This window comes from Phyllobates terribilis, unplaced genomic scaffold (assembly GCF_046119375.1).
Source record: "Phyllobates terribilis strain yellow unplaced genomic scaffold, ASM4611937v1 Scaffold_35__1_contigs__length_13245226, whole genome shotgun sequence".
In the NCBI taxonomy this organism is placed as follows: Eukaryota; Metazoa; Chordata; class Amphibia; order Anura; family Dendrobatidae; genus Phyllobates; species Phyllobates terribilis.
In genome coordinates, this window is record NW_027362795.1 from 1,633,726 (window position 1) to 1,650,712 (window position 16,987).

The window sequence follows — 16,987 nt, forward strand, 5'->3', positions numbered from 1 at the left end:
CCACACTCAGGACTATACCTAAACATTTTAAACTCCATCATGACTGCGATAGCTCCCTCCTGAGGGTTCGTGGGATAGATGCGTTAAGAGTTGGTATTCGTGGAGGTAAACTGAGCCAACGCTTGGCTCAGCTCGAATCTAGATGGATTTGGCGATTAAATACTGTACATCCCAATGGACTGAATGAGAATCTCAGCTTCGCTCCCTTTCTTTAATCTCTCCCCTGTCACATATTTTGTTGTGGTTTTTATGATTTTAACATTTTTTTATTATTATTTTTAGTATTCTTCATCATCCGTTTGCAGTTTACTTCCTCTGGCGTGTTGTCTCTTCATTATGGCTGATATCATATGGATGAATATGTGAATAAGAATATACTAAATAATCTATTTCATCCGGGAACGACTACTGCAGTGTATATATATTGTGGATCTTCCTTTCGCGTTTGAAGATCCTTATATGTTAATTGGTTTAAATGGAAGTTATATCTGGGAAGTTCGCTACCCCTACATTAGATATTGTCCCCCTTGATTTAATCATGGTGATATATAGGATGTTATCTTTTGATATTCCACCTACTATATATTAATGCTAGGACAATATGATTTTTCCACATTCCTCTCTCTATATATATATGGGATTGAACATGATCTGTATAGGCATTTTGTCATATTGTTATATATACTACTTGATGTGATGATATATTGTATGCAGATTGCCATATTGTTAATTCATTTGGTTGGGATACTGTCTCTATTATACGATCTACCTATATATCTATGTGGTGGTAGTGGAAGTATATATGTCATTTAATTGAGCTTATACCTCTTGCTATGGTTCCCGACTATGGGAGGTTTAAGGACCTTACGCGCGAGCGTCGCCGCTTTCTGAGTACCCCGTGCCGCCTGGCGTCTCTATGCAAGGACCTGTATCGCTTGGGTAGATGTGACCATCACGTGATCCCTTGCATGACGCCCGCGCCACCGGTTGCTTGGTAGCGGGGACGCTGCGCGCATTACTGCGGGTCCACCCCCTTCACTCGATTGGCCAACACAACATTTAAATATACACGCCCCTAGAGGAAGTTGACACCCCCTGAAGAAGGCAAACGCCGAAACGTGCGTTGGGGTGGACGAGCGGTCCACGTGAGGGTGCCCTGACATCACAGCTTGTGGCCCAGGTAATTCTCCCCTACATAACGCAGCACTTGTTTTTTACTCACCTATCTTTATACTCGCTTGGTATACACCCTGTCAACATAACTCTATTAACTGAACCATTCTAGCTGTTATACCTCGATTATAATGGTGCTATAGTGGCTATTACTAGTGTCCCTTATGTGGCGTTTGATATGATGAAGGTATATCTTAGCCTAGGTATATGGCACCCTGACAGTATAGGTTATGAACTGTGGTCATTTGATAATCCTCTTTATTGGTCTGTTATATGAAGGACTATATATATGCTTTTTTGCTGTGGTGCCTCGGAGCCTATTACATATGGACTGGATCGTCCCTTCAATGAGATGGTCTTCATACATGATATGTGTTTTTATGTATTCTTGTACTGTGCCCTATATTGATTATGAAGTAACTTTTTATACTATTTATGAATAAAAGTTAAATTTTATTATTATTTTGGGTTGATATGGTCGTATTTCTTTCTTCAAGTATTTAACCTCCCTAGATGTGGATGGAAAAGAAAAATTGACGAGAGATTTCAACGCAAGATTGTGCGGATGGTGGATAAAGAACCTCGACTAACATCCAAACAAGTTCAAGCTGCCCTGCAGTCCGAGGGTACAACAGTGTCAACCCGTACTATCCGTCGGCGTCTGAATGAAAAGGGAGACTGTATGGTAGGATACCCAGGAAGACCCCACTTCTTACCCCGAGACATAAGAAAGCCAGGCTGGAGTTTGCCAAAACTTACCTGAGAAAGCCTAAAACGTTTTGGAAGAATGTTCTATGGTCAGATGAGACAAAAGTCGAGCTTTTTGGGAAAAAGCATCAACATAGAGTGTAAAGGAAAAAAAAGAGGCATTCAAAGAAAAGAACACGGTCCCTACAGTCAAACATGGCGGAGGTTCCCTGATGTTTTGGGGTTGCTTTGCTGCCTCTGGCACTGGACTGCTTGACCATGTGCATGGCATTATGAAGTCTGAAGACTACCAACAAATTTTGCAGCATAATGTAGGGGCCAGTGTGAGAAAGCTGGGTCTCCCTCAGAGGTCATGGGTCTTCTAGCAGGACAATGACCCAAAACACACTTCCAAAAGCACTATAAAATGGTTTGAGAGAAAGCACTGGAGACTTCTAAGGTGGCCAGCAATGAGTCCAGACCTGAATCCCATAGAACACCTGTGGAGAGATCTCAAAATGGCAGTTTGGAGAAGGCACCCTTCAAATATCAGGGACCTGGAGCAGTTTGCCAAAGAAGAATGGTCTACAATTCCAGCAGAGCATTGTAAGAAACTCATTGATGGTTACCGGAAGCGGTTGTTCGCAGTTATTTTAGCTAAAGGTTGTGCAACCAAGTATTAGGCTGAGGGTGCCAATACTTTTGTCCGGCCCATTTTTGGAGTTTTGTGTGAAATGATCAATGATTTCATTTTTGCTTCATTCTCTTTTGTGTTTTTTCCTTGCAAGCAAATTAAATGAAGATAATAAGACCAAAGAATGTGATTGCAATCATTTTCAGGAAGAAACTGAGTATTATCTGACAGAATTGCAGGGGTGCCAATACTTTTGGCCACCACTGTAGCTGAACATGAAAAGGATGATATGCTGCAACAAATTAAAAAGGCAACAAAAACAAGTCATGGTGAAAAGTGTTGGATCCCTTGAAATTGTTCCAGAAAATGAAGTAATTCTCCCAGAAAATTATTGCAATTACATGTTTTGTTATACACGCTTATTTCCTTTGTGTGTATTGGAACAACACAAGAAAACACAGAAAAAAAAGGCAACTTGAACATAATTTCACACAAAACCACATAAAATAGGTCGGACAAAATTGTTGACACCTTGCCAAAATTGTGGGTAAACAACTTTGTTTCAATCATGTGAAGCTTGTTCAAACACAATTGTCGCAAATAGTAGGTGTGGGCAATATGAAAATCACAACTAAAACCAGATAAAAAAGGGAGAAGTTGATTCAATCTTCGCATGAGTCTGAGGACTTGAAAACCAAAATTGTTGAAAAATATCAATAATTTCAAGGCTATAAGTCCATCTTTAGAGATCCGGATGTTCCTCTGTCCAAGGTGCGCAACATAATCAATAAATTTACAACACATACAGTCAAATATGGTGGCCCTTCAAAGATGTTTTGGGTTGTTTTGCTGCCTCTGGCACTAGGTACCTTAACTGTGTGCAAGGCATCATGAAATCTGAAGATTAGCAAAGGATTTTGGGGCACAATGTAGTGCCTAGTGTCAGAAAGCTGGGTTTGCGTCCTAGGTCATGGGTCTTTCAGCATGACAATGACCCCAAACATATTTCAAGAAGCACCCAGAAAATGGATGGAAACAAAGTTCTGGACAGTTCTGACCAGCAATGAATCCGTATCTAAATCCCATTGAACACCTGTGGAGAGATCTTAAAATTGCTGTATGGAGAAAAATATTAAAATTTGCAAGTCCTCAGTGGTTGATACCATCTTTTCAGTTAGCCATTAGTCAGTAAGCTTTCGAGACTACTCAGGTCCTTCATCAGATATAGTATAACACAAAAATCTGAAGAGTCACATATTTATGCACAACAGGGCACAGGAATAATGCAATAGATAAGACAAGTGAAGTGAAGCAGAACTATCAGTATGGGAAAGGGATAAGCAGTTGTGGCCGTAAATATGTGTGGACACAAGTAGGTCTATTCTTTCTTTTCTTTTTTTGTGTGGCGATAAGAATTCATCCTTGTTTTTAGTTTTTGCCCTGTCTCCCCTACATACAGACCCCCAGTTGGACATTTGGAACATATAATTAAGTTCATTGTGATGCAGCTGAAAGTACCTGGGATCTTGTGGTCCTGATGTGAGTTGGGAATCTTTATCTTGTCCGTGGTCATTATAAATGGACAGGTTTTACATATACAGTTGGTGAGGATGAATTTTGTAAGTTTCACCACAAAGGTGAAACTATCCTCCCGGTCAGTTTGCTTTCCCTCCCAGTACCTTTTCATTCAAACAATGTTAGGTTTCTGGGAGATTATACTTGTTCCTTTTATTTTTGGTTCTCCTTAGCTTGCCTTCTTTGCCCTATATTAATGAGTTTTTGTTTCTCATTCAGGGTCTTCGTATTTTACTTCATACTTTCCTTTCCCCTTGTTGACAGTGTGTTGCAGCCTCCCCTCTGGTTCCTCAGGAGGTATGACAAACTCCTCAACGACTTATTAGGGAGTTAGGTCTGTGGTGGCGTTTCTAGTTGTGCAGCTAGGGTCTTTCTTGTCTGTACAGAGACTAGTTGGGCGTAGCTGCGGCATTCTTCCCTGTGTGGGTTCTCTGGTGGTTATCAAAATGCGCTTTCTGTACAAAACATTTCCCACAATCTGAACATGAAAAAGCCTTTGCCCCCGTGTGGGTTCTCTGGTGCTTAAGAAAACTAGATTTCTGGTTAAAACATTTTCCACATTCTGAACATGGAAAAGGCTTCTCCCCTGTGTGAGTTTTCTGATGTTTGATAAGATTTGATTTCACAGTAAAATATTTCCCACATTCTGAACATGAAAATGGCTTCTCTCCTGTGTGAGTTCTCTGATGGTTGATAAGAGTTGATTTCTCTGTAAAACATTTTCCACATTCTGAACATGGAAAAGGCTTCTCCCCTGTGTGAGTTCTCTGATGTTGGAAAAGATTTGATTTCTTTGCAAAACATTTCCCAGATTCTGCACATGAAAATGGCTTCTCCACTGTGTGAGTTCTCTGATGTATATTAAGATATGATTTTTGGTTAAAACATTTTCTACATTCTGAACATGGAAAAGGCTTCTCCCCTGTGTGAGTTCTCTGATGTTTGATAAGAGTTGATTTCCCTGTAAAACATTTCCCACATTCTGAACAGGAAAATGGCTTCTCTCCTGTGTGAGTTATCTGGTGCCTAACAAGACTTGATTTCTGATTAAAACATCTCCCACACTTGGAGCAAGAAAATCTTTTCTCTGCTGTGTGAATTTTTTGATTTTTAAGAAAAGACTTTTTGAGAGGAAAACTATTTCCATATCCTGAATGTGAAAATGGCTTCTTTGCATTAGGAGCAGTTTGTTTTTTAATGCTTATTTTGTGACTTTGATTTTTCTTAGTAGTCGGTAATGAATGAGAAGACAGGACCTGTTTCATAGGATCAGATGATTGAGGTCTGCTGTGAAGGGATGATGGTATATCTGGAGTAATGTCATTCATTTCAATTGTATCCTGTGAGATCTCAAAATTATCTGATTTGAAAATTGAAGGTGTCAGCTGTCCCTCTGATCTCCTGGTACGGACATCTGCCAAGAAGAAAACCAATTATTATTTTTTAATAAAAAATCCTTGAATTTTATATATTTGAACATTTCTACTTAAACTGACTGTAAAAAAGGCAAGTTATATTAAACAATTCACTTATTCACCAGGACAATGACCATCTAATAGAAAATCTCATAGGATGAACCAGTGGAGCGTGGTGTTCAACTGTTTGTTCATTCTGCCTCCCAAATATGGAGTAAAAGGTGCAGGCTCTGTCCAGCCACTAAGATTAGGGAGCCTGGGACCAGTAGTACCATCCAGGGTGTCAGTATGGGTGTGCGTGCTGTCCAGCTGGAGTAATCTGCTCCCTGCTTCAGCCATTTGGAGAGCACCGCACCCTACTAAAGCTGGAAGCATATTGCCGGAAGCTGCCAGATACAGCCTTGTTCTCCTCTGGTTCAGTCATCTGTGCTCAGCTCCCGGCTTGTGTATTTGTTTCCTGTTGTGGCCCCGGCCCGTTTACTGACTACTCTTGTGTCTTCTGATTTTGTACTTTCTCTACTCTCCTGGCTCTGACCCGGCTACCTGACTGTTCTTCTTCCCATCTCACTCCACAGAATAGCAGGTAACACCGTGGCCCAAGCCTAGGGGTCTCTGTGTAAGTCCAGATCCATGTAGAGGGGTTAAACGGCGATGAGCAAAGTAATTTGTGAAATCTGTAAAAAAGGTAGATAGTGACAAGCCTGTTCGTGGTAACCATCTTTTGAGCTTCCAGGTGACCAAGACCAGCTCCCCCAATACATTGTGTCTGCAAACTATTCCAGCAAAATCTGCATTCCTAATAGCTTAATGGCGCTTCTTCCCTTCTTAACCTGCCATGTGCCCAGATAGTAGTGTACAACCGTATATAGGGGATTGTCAGATTCAAGAGAAGTTGGAAAATAATTTGTAAGGTCCATTTGTTTTCTATTATCCTTTGTGAAGAATTCCAAAGTTATCACCACATAAAGTGACACACGTCAGATTTGAAAAATGGGTCTGATTAGAAACATAATACTGGCTGCAGGAAGAGGTTAAATCAGAGGATTACTGAAGTCAAAAACTGTGACTACAGACAATAAAACATCTACTGAAATGATCAAACTGAACAGTCTTCATCAGGGAAAAATGAGTAACTACAATCTAAACTATCGTAAGGGACAATATTTTCTGTCAGATGAGTGTCAAGAAGAAATATTAGACATTTAAAGTGAACTTTTATATAATACTGCAGAGATGAGGCGTCTTAAATTTAGATCTCGGGCATTTGGAAGAGATAATGGAGATCTTTTTGAAAGACGACCAGGGAGTTATAGAGTCACATAAGTGAGGCCGGCTGATCCAACCACAATGAAACTATCATACAGAATGAACTTGTAAAAAAAAGAAAGAATATAAAAACATGTAACATCCCCAACAACAACGTATGTATGAGGGGAGAAATCCAACACTAAACTGGACTTGCACTCATTTATGGTGGACCATTGGAGCAACTATGAGTCCTGACCAGAAGAGTAGAGAAAGTATTAGTGCTCCCCATTTCAGGAGAGATTGTGCAGTAATCTGAATTCCTTAGGATTGAAAACATAATGGAATTTATGACGTGGAGTGAATCCATGAAACCAGGGCTGGAGCCAACACATCTCCTGCAGGCGTGAATAAATGTATATTACAGCCATCAGCCACGCACAGCTTAGAGATATATCATGGCACAGGTGTAATGTTTTCTGTATAGTTTATCACAATCCTGTTTGAAGTTAGTTGGTTTTAAAAGAAATTGAAAAGTCAGGATAAAGGGAAACTCTGCTGTTATTGTACAGAAATTCACACTTGGCCCTCACCGCACATTTAATGTCGATAATAAAAGTGATCTTTGGTCAGAAAGACTGGACCTGGTCTTGTAGGGACCATATGGGCACATTCAGCAGCACAGAAGGGAGAGAAGGTAGATTCATCCAATAAGATATCAGGGATCTAGGAAGCCAACAGCATCATTACCCTCCGCTTTCTCTTACAGGCCCATCATAATATTTTTCTTCAAGTGATTTTCTAACTTGTCAGCACATTCTACATACGCGATCATTTGTCTTTATAGTTTGCAGATCTGAGCAGGTAACGGTCAGCATCTCCTAATCCCAGGGGGTTGGTGGATCCTCCAGGTTGTAAGGTCTATAGAAAAGGGCTTTCACAATTACACAAAGAAATTTGAATATTTTCAGACGGAGGAGAATGTTGTGGTCTAGCGGCAAAATGGTGATCACATGATTGTGATATGGCCGGACTACACAACCGATAAAGCAGCCACAGATGGGGACTGAGAAGAATCTGTGACTTGTCTGCATTTAGTGGTTACTACTCACCTGGGTGGTCATATGTAGGAATCTCCTCTTTACACCGCTCATCACCCCTCACATATGTCTCTGTAGTATTAATATGGGTCAGATCTTCACCCTGAAACAAATATTGTAAAAGTCACAGACAGATGGAGAAGTCCCATCTATGATCAGCTCTAATCCTGTCATCTCCACCGTTCTCATTACACAAGTATAAAACATAATAATGGTGGATAAAACAGAACTGAAGACATGACCTTTACAGCCGTCCAGACATCATAGGGGAAATCTCATGACACCTTCTCTCCATCTACCTGATGATCCTGAGGAACATTGGGATCTTCTTGTTTACAGTCCTGTGGAAGAAGAGGACGAGGACATCTCTCTGGTGTTGTCCTCTTACTGGATAGATCTGGAGGAAACACATACAGGGACTGAATTCATTCTTTACATACAGATTATTATAGGACGTGTGCATTTAGTCCTGTCTATTACCTGGTGATGTGAGGGGCTGGGGAACCTCCATCATGACGTCCTTGTACAGATCTTTGTGTCCTTCTAAATACTACCACTCCTCCATGGAGAAATAGACGGCGACATCCTGACACCTTATAGGAACCTGGCACATACAATGATACCGTCATCCCGCCAATCCCTTCATATCATTACTGTATAATTTCCCAGCATTCCCAGCAGTGTCACCTCTCCAGTCAGCAGCTCAATCATCTTGTAGACGAGTTCTAGGATCTTCTGGTCATTGATGTCCTCATGTATCAGGGGGTGAGGTGGAGGCCTCGTGATTAATCTCTGGTTATGGAGAGACACATTAATAAATCTCACTACAGACATTTCCAGAGTCCTCACCTCTCCAGTTCTGTCCATCTGTTATTCCCATAGATAAGAATGATGTAATGTGATGTCATCAGAATCTCTCACCTCTCCAGTAAGCCGGAAAAGGATCTCTAGGGTGAGGTGTAATATCCTCTCCACCATCTTGTCCATCATTTTCCTGGATAAATCAGGAAAATGTTCTTATATAGACGACTTTCACTGAGAGGATCCGGTATTTTAGAGATCTGAATGAGAAAAAGATAAGCTGATGGATAAGACCATTTTTCTGCAAACGATGATGCGGAATCTAAACTGTACCATGAGTACCCTTCATCCCTTAATCTGGTGTTCAGGTCTATTGCCTGTATATTAAAATCTGTGACATTCTAGCAGTACCTTCTCAACCGTAAAATTTGGCCCTTGGGTTTTCCTCTTTTTATGGGGATGGGGGTGGGGGTGGTGGTTATCCCACTTCAATAGTTTATTAGTGCTTGAAGGTTTATGGTAGATGAGTGTCCCTATGGTCCCATTACAATCCTTCTTGATCAGTACATACAGGAAAGGCAACTGGTAATAATTGGTGTTGGTCTGCTCCTTTAAACAAAATGTACTTTTCAGGTTATCCCCCAGTACCCTCACTTTTCATCCCTTCTTTTGAGGTCCACACAGTCAGACTCTACCGGCCCTTCTCCCTGCCAGTGGCGGTTGTGTATCGCCCTCCGGCCCCCTCCCGTCAGTTTGTGGATCACTTTGCCACTTAACTTCCAAACTTTCTATCCTATGACATCCCCACCCCCATCATGGGAGACTTTAACATCCCAATTAGCGATTCCCTCTCCCTATCTGCCGCTCATCTTTTATCGCTAACTTCCTCCTTCGGCCTTTCACAGCTTACTAATTCTCCTACACATAAAGATGGAAATACTCTTTGACCTGATCTTCGCCCAGCTCTGTTCAATACATGACATTACTAACTCTCCTCTTCCACTCTCTGATCACAACCTTCTCTCATTCTCTGTCAAGAACTGTCACCCTGCTCAAGACACCCCTACTTTCCACACTTATAGAAATATACATGCCATTAACACCCAGAAATTTATGAAAACGTTGCAATGATCATTGGCCCCAATCTCCTCCCTCTCATGCCCTGACTCTGCACTGAAGCATTATAACGAAACATTGCAATGCGCCCTGGATGAAGGCACACCTCCTACACAGAGAACAACTCGGCACAGACGGCGACAACCCTGGAACACGCTGCAAGCACATTTTTTCCAGTGGTGCTCCAGGTGTGCCGAACGGCTGTGGACAAAATCTTGTCTGGCCGAAGATTTCCTCCATTATAAATTTATGCTTAAAACCTATAAAGCCGCCCTTCACCTATCCAAACAAACCTACTTTGACAACCTAATCATCTCATGGTCCAATAATCCTAAACACCTGTTTGACACTTTTCACTCTCTCCTTAATCAATAAGCACAGGCCCCAACCACCGACCTCAGCACTGACGATCTCGCCAATTATTTCAAAGAAAAAATTGACCATATCCGACAGGAATTTTTTTTCTCAATCCCCACATGTTATGCATGCTCCTCCCTCCCACATTGTATCTTGCTCATTTTCTGACTTCGAAACAGTAACGGAAGAAGAAGTGACAAGGCTCCTTGCTTCCTCTCGCTCTACCACCTGCACCAGTGACCCTATTCCTTCACATCTCCTTCAGTCCCTTTCTCCAGCTGCCACCACTCACCTAACTAGTTTTCAAAATTTTAATTTTTATGCCCTTAAATCAGAGGGATATGTTACACAAAATAGTTAATAAATAAAATTTCCCACATGTCTACTTTACATCAGCGCAATTTTGGAACCAAATTTTTTTTCTAGTAAGGAGCTATAAGGGTTAAAAGTTGACCAGCGATTTCTCATTTTTACAACAAAATTTACAAAACCATTTTTTTTAGGGACCACATCACATTTGAAGTGACTTTGAAGGGCTTTTATGACAGAAAATACCCAAGAGTGACACCATTCTAAAAACTGCACCCCTCAAGGTGCTCAAAACCACATTCAAGAAGTTTAAAAACCCTTCAGGTTCTTCACAGGAATTTTTGGAATGTGGAAGAAAAAACCAAATTTTTTTGTTTTCGCAGGGGTAACAGAAAAAAATGGACCCCAAAATTTGTGGTGAAATTTCCTCTGAGCACGCAGATACCCCATAAGTGAGGAAAAAACACTGTTTGAGAACACAGCAGGGCTCGGAAGGGAAGGAGCGCCATTTGACTTTTTGAATGTAAAATTTGCTTGAATAATTAGCGGACACCATGTTACGTTTGGAGAGCTCCTGATGTGCCTAAACAGTGGAAACCCCCCACAAGTGAACCCATTTTGGAAACTATACCCCTTAGGGAACCTATCTAGATGTGTGGTGAGCAACTTGAACACCCAGGTGCTTCACAGAAGTTTATAACATTGAACCGTAAAAATAAAATGTTCACATTTTTTCAGCAAAAATGTTTTTCAGCTCCCAATTTTGCATTTTCATAAGGGTAACAGGAGAAATTGCACTATGCAATTTGTTGTGCAATTTCTCCTGAGTAAGCCGATACTCCATATGTGCGGGAAAACCACTGTTTGGGCGCGCGGCAGGGTTCAGAAGGGAAGGAGCGCTATTTGACTTTTTGAATGTAAAATTTGCTTGAATAATTAGCAGACACCATGTTGTGTTTGGAGAGCCCCTGATGTGCCTAAACAGTGGAAACCCCCCACAAGTGACACCATTTTGGAAACTAGACCCCTCAGGGAACTTATCTAGATGTGTGGTGAGCATCCTGAACCCCAAAGTGTTTTACAGAAGTTTATAACATGGAGCCGTGAAAATAAAAAAATCTAACTTTTACCACAAAAATTATGTTTTAGCCCCAATTTTTTATTTTCACAAGGGTAAGAGGGGAAAATGGACCCCAAAAACTGTTGTGCAATTTTTCCTGAGTAAGCCAATACCCCATATGTGGGGAAAATACAGTGTTTGGGCGCACGGCAGAGTTCAGAAGGGAAGGAGCACTGTGTGACTTTTTGAATGCAAAATTGTCTGGAATCGAGAGCGGATGCCATGTTGCGTTTGGAGAGCCCCTGATGTGCCTAAGTAGTGGAAACCCCCCACAAGTGACCCCATTTTGGAAACTACACACCTCAAGGATTTTATCAAGGGGTATAGTGAACATTTTGAACCCAGAGGTACGACACAGAATTTGATAACATTAGGTCATCATATTAATAAGTTGTCATTAGTCTTGAGTGCAAGTGCTCGCTATTTGAGTTTGCATCGGGTGCTCAGATATGCACCATGTATCGCGGGTGCTCGAGTGACATGCTCGTGTCCCCGCCCCGCATGCTTCACGGTTATTAGACACCAAAAAAAAAACATGCGGGGATCGCTGGTGCATGGCAATCCCCGCAAGGTTTTTTTGGCTGTATAACAGCTGCAAAACATTTGGGACGGAGACTCGAGCATGTCACCCGAGCACCCGATGCAAACTCAAGTAGCGAGCACTTGCGTTCAACATTAGTCACCTTATCGTCATTTTTTTTTTCTACTTCTGAAAAAATCCCAGCCCCAACCCTAACCCTAACCTTAGCCCAACCCTAACTCTAGCCTAACCCTAGCCCAACCCCAACCCTAGCCCAACCCCAACCCTAACCCTAGCACAACCCTAACCCTAAAGTTTATTTTTTACACCGTTCCTCGTGTGGTATAAGTGATTAGACGACTTTATTATTCGGGTCGGTGCAATTACAGTGATGCCAGATTCATAACGGGTTTTTATGATTGACAGCTGTCACACACTTAAAAGACACATTTTTTTGCAGACTAGTTTTTACATCGCCATATTTTGAGAGCTATAATTTTTCCATATTTCGGCCGACAGTCATTTACATTTGTCTTTTTGATCGCGTTTTATTCCATTTTTTGTTTGGCGGTATGATGATAAAGCATGGTTTTATGTTTCGTTTTTTTGCTTTTTTTTTATCGTGTTCACTAAAAGGGTTAACTAGCAGGACAGTTTTATAGGTCAGGTCGTTCCAGACGCGGCGATACCAAATATGTGTACTTTTATTGGTTTATTTTTTTTTTCATAAGATTATTTTTTTATGGGTACAATATATATATATATATTTTTAATTTATTTTTTTCTGACATTTTTATTACTTTTACACATTGTCCCACTATGGGATTTTCACTTTTTGCAGCCTGATCGGCTGCATGGCATAGAGAGCAGCAGCTCCCTATGCCATGCAGTCTGTCAGCGCTGCACAGGGAGAAGTTACTTTGGTCGTGCACTGTGCATGACCAAAGCAACTTCCTGCCTCCTGGTGTCCCAGATGTTGTCATGATGACGTCGGGTCACCATGGCAACATCCGGGACCGGACTCCGATGCTGCTGGACGCCGGCAGACAAGGTAAGTATCGAGCTTACCTCCTCTTGCCACCGGAATGCTGCGATTGATTTCGATCGCATTTCGGAGGTTAATGTGCCGGGAGCGGTGCGGGGCTGCTCCCTGCACATAGCACTGGGTGTCAGCTGTAACAATCAGCTGACACCCGGTGGCGATCTCGCCCGCACCGCTTGTGTGTGGGCGAAATCGCCAGGGTGTATTAATACGCATCAGGCCCAGGGCACAGATACGTACTAATATGCCCTGGGTCATAAAGGGGTTAAACACGCCAGCATACATCCATTACTTAAATAAACATCCCTCGACCAGAACTGTGCTGCTAACTACAGACCTATTTCCAATCTTCCCTTTATCTCTAAACTCCTGGAATGACTGATCCACTGCTGTCTAATCTGCTATCTCTCAGATAACTCCCTTCTTGACCCTTTACAATCTGGTTTCCGCTCTTTACATTCTACTGAAACTGCACTCACTAAAATGTCTAATGATCTACTAACAGCCAAATCTAATGGTCGCTACTCCCTGCTGATTCTCCTGGATCTCTCTGCAGCATTCGACACTGTGGATCTACCTCTCTGCCTGCTCCTTCAATGTGTCTTTTGCTGGCTCCTCTTCCTCTCCCCTTCCCCTTATTGTCGTGGTTCCTCAATGATCAGTCTTAGGCCCCCTTCTTTTCTCCTTATATTCCGCTCCTATTGGACAAACAATCAGCAGATTCGGTTTTTAGTACCATCTCTATGCTGATGACACCCAATTATACACCTCTTCTTCGGACATCACCCCTGCATTATTACAAAATACCAGTGATTGTCTTTCCGCTGACTCTAACACTATGTCCTCCCTCTATCTAAAATTGAATCTGTCAAAAACTGAACTACTCGTATTTCCTCCCTCCACTAACCTACCTATGCCCAATATTGCCATCTCCGTTTGTGGCTCCATCATTACTCGCCAGCAAAATGCCCGCTGTCTTGGGGTCATACTTGATTCAGATCTTTCCTTCACTCCTCACATCAAATCGCTCGCTCGTGTCATCTACACCTCCAAAACATCTCTAGAATCAGAAATTTTCTTACCTTTGACTCTGTAAAAACTCTTACTGTAGCTCTTATTCATTCTCGTCTGGACTATTGCAACTCTTTACTTATCGGTCTCCCTCTTTCTAAACATTCCCCTCTCCAATCCGTCCTGAACGCAGCAGTCAGGGTCATATTCCTCACCAACCGATACAACAATGCCTCTTCCCTGTGCCAGTCATTGCACTGATTGCCCATCCAATACAGAGTTCAATATAAACTTATTGCTCTTACCCACAAAGCTCTTGACGATTCTGCACCGCCCTACATCACCTCCCTCGTGTCAGTCTATCACCCTACCCGTGCCCTCCGTTCTGCTAATGACTTAAAACTAAAATCTTCCATAATCTGAACCTCTCACTCCCGTCTCCAAGTTTTCTCGCATGCTGCACCAATTCTTTGGAATGCATTACCCAGGACAATTTGATTAATTCCCAATACTCACAGTTTTAAGCGTGCCGTAAAAACCCATTTCTTTAGATTGGCCTATCACCTCAACACACTTATCTAACTGTCCCAGTTTGGCCCATATTAAAATTTTCTTCAAAAATACTGGCACATACTGGCTGGCGACCAGTTCATGTGGTGTTATGTACTTACCCTATTTAGTATATTAAGGCTGTATTATACAATATATGTACATTTTACCTTTTGTGTCTCCCCTATTTCCTTACAGACTGTAAGCTTGCGAGCAGGGCCCTCACTCCTTTTAATTTCTGAGTTATGCTTATTCTGTAAAGTCTGTATTGTCTGTATAAGTCCCCCCTAAAATTGTAAAGTGCTGTGGAATATGTTGTCGCTATAAAAATAAAAATTATTATTATAATAAATTCAGATGTAAATCTCAGGCCCACTCTATTGATGTTGAGTTCCCCGACAAATTCAAAAGATTGTTCACTCGTCCCTGACCAGGTGATAAAAATGTCATCAAGATATTTGTACCATACCCCAATATATGGATGCCATCACTTATCATCATCCCTGAATATTGTGGATTCCTCCCACCAGTCCAGGGATAAGTTAGCATATGAGGGGGCACAGAGGCTACCCATCGCAGTACCCCTGAGCTGGTGGAAGTACTTCCTGTCAAAAACAAAGGAGTTATGAGTAAGAGTGAATTTTAGAAGATCCTCCATGAAGTCATTATGTCTGCTACACTCTATCGATCTCGATTTCAAGAAACGTCTTACTCCTCTGATACCATCCTCATGCGGTATATTACTGTACAAAGCCTCGATATCTAGTAAGGCCTGCTCCCCTACATGCATGTATACATGCTCGAGGGTCTACATGTAGGGGAGCAGGCAAAGGGAAAACCAACTCCAGAGGGATTATTCCAACTGTAAAACCTCAGGTGGTACTATGGGAACATTATACTGTGTGGGGGGCATCATACACACTGCATAAGGGGCATAATGGGGGCATTACACTGTGTGGGGGGCATCATACATACTGCATAAGGGACATAACGGGGACATTACACTGTGTGGGGGCATCATACATCCTGCATAAGGGGCATTACACTGTGTGGGGGCATCATACATCCTGCATAAGGGGCATAATGGGGGCATTACACTGTGTGGGGGCATCATACAAACTGCATAACGGGCATAATACTGTGTGGGGGCATCATACATCCTGTATAAGGGGCATAATGGGGGCATTACACTGTGTGGGGGCATCATACATCCTGCATAAGGGGCATAATGGGGGCATTACACTGTGTGGGGGCATCAACATCCTGGATAAGGGGTATAATGGGGGCATTACACTGTGGGGCCAGTAAAGGGGTCCTGTACTATGAGAACAATACGTTTCCTTCCTTCCTGTCTCCATAGTTGGGTCGTATGTATCCATTACAGGAAACAGAACAAAGACCTTATGATTCTTATAAAGGGGCAACACAAGACCCCAAAAGAGTCTCGGTGCTGAAGGGGTTAATACCCCCTGCGCCCAGTAATGGGGTCTCCACATACCTCCACCTGCAGAGCCGCCACCACATATATGGCTGCTCTGTGCGCACAGGAGCTGTGATGAGGTCACAGGAGGGGAGGAGTCAGGGGTCACATGATCAGGGGCCTCAGTGGATGCAGGACTCTGCTGTGCTGGTTGTCATGGTGCTGGATGAGCTGAAGTTTATGTGTGGGGTCAGGAGGGGTTTACAGTGTGGATGTAGCAGAGCCGCGTGTGTACGAGGTGTACGGAGCAGAGCCGCGTGTGTACGAGGTGTACGAAGCGGAGCCGTGTGTGTACAAGGTGTACGGAGCGGAGCCGCGTGTGTACGAGGTGTACGGAGCGGAGCCGTGTGTGTACGAGGTGTACGGAGCAGAGCCGCGTGTGTACGAGGTGTACGGAGCGGAGCCGTGTGTGTACGAGGTGTACGGAGCAGAGCCGCGCGTGTACGAGGTGTACGGAGCAGAGCCGCGCGTGTACGAGGTGTACGGAGCGGAGCCGCACGTGTACGAGGTGTACGGAGCCACGCGTGTACGAGGTGTACGGAGCGGAGCCGCGCGTGTACGAGGTGTACGGAGCGGAGCCGAGTGTGTACGAGGTGTACGGAGTGGAGCCGCGTGTGTACGAGGTGTACAGAGCGGAGCCGCATGTGTACGAGGTGTACGGAGCGGAGCCGCACGTGTGTACGAGATGTACGGGGCGGAGCCGCGTGTGTACGAGGAGTACGGAGCGGAGCCGCGTGTTTACGAGATGTATGGAGCGGAGCCGCGTGTTTACGAGGTGTACGGAGCAGATCCGTGTGTGTACGAGATGTACGGAGCGGAGGCACGAGTGTACGAGGTGTACGGAGCGGAGCCG

General features: G+C 43.0%; 1 protein-coding gene across 1 annotated transcript; it reads right to left on the reverse strand.

Moving 5' to 3' along the window:
- Positions 1–1,569: 1,569 nt before the first annotated feature.
- On the reverse strand, positions 1,570–16,238 carry LOC141182580 (uncharacterized). Its single transcript, XM_073660732.1, has 7 exons — positions 16,153–16,238; positions 8,751–8,890; positions 8,517–8,621; positions 8,310–8,433; positions 8,129–8,226; positions 7,842–7,932; positions 1,570–5,483 (listed from the first exon to the last, which is right to left on the reverse strand). Exons 4-7 carry the CDS (start codon positions 8,341–8,343, stop codon positions 4,459–4,461), a joined length of 1,248 nt encoding a protein of 415 aa, XP_073516833.1. The 5' UTR covers positions 8,344–8,433; positions 8,517–8,621; positions 8,751–8,890; positions 16,153–16,238; the 3' UTR covers positions 1,570–4,458.
- Positions 16,239–16,987: the final 749 nt, after the last annotated feature.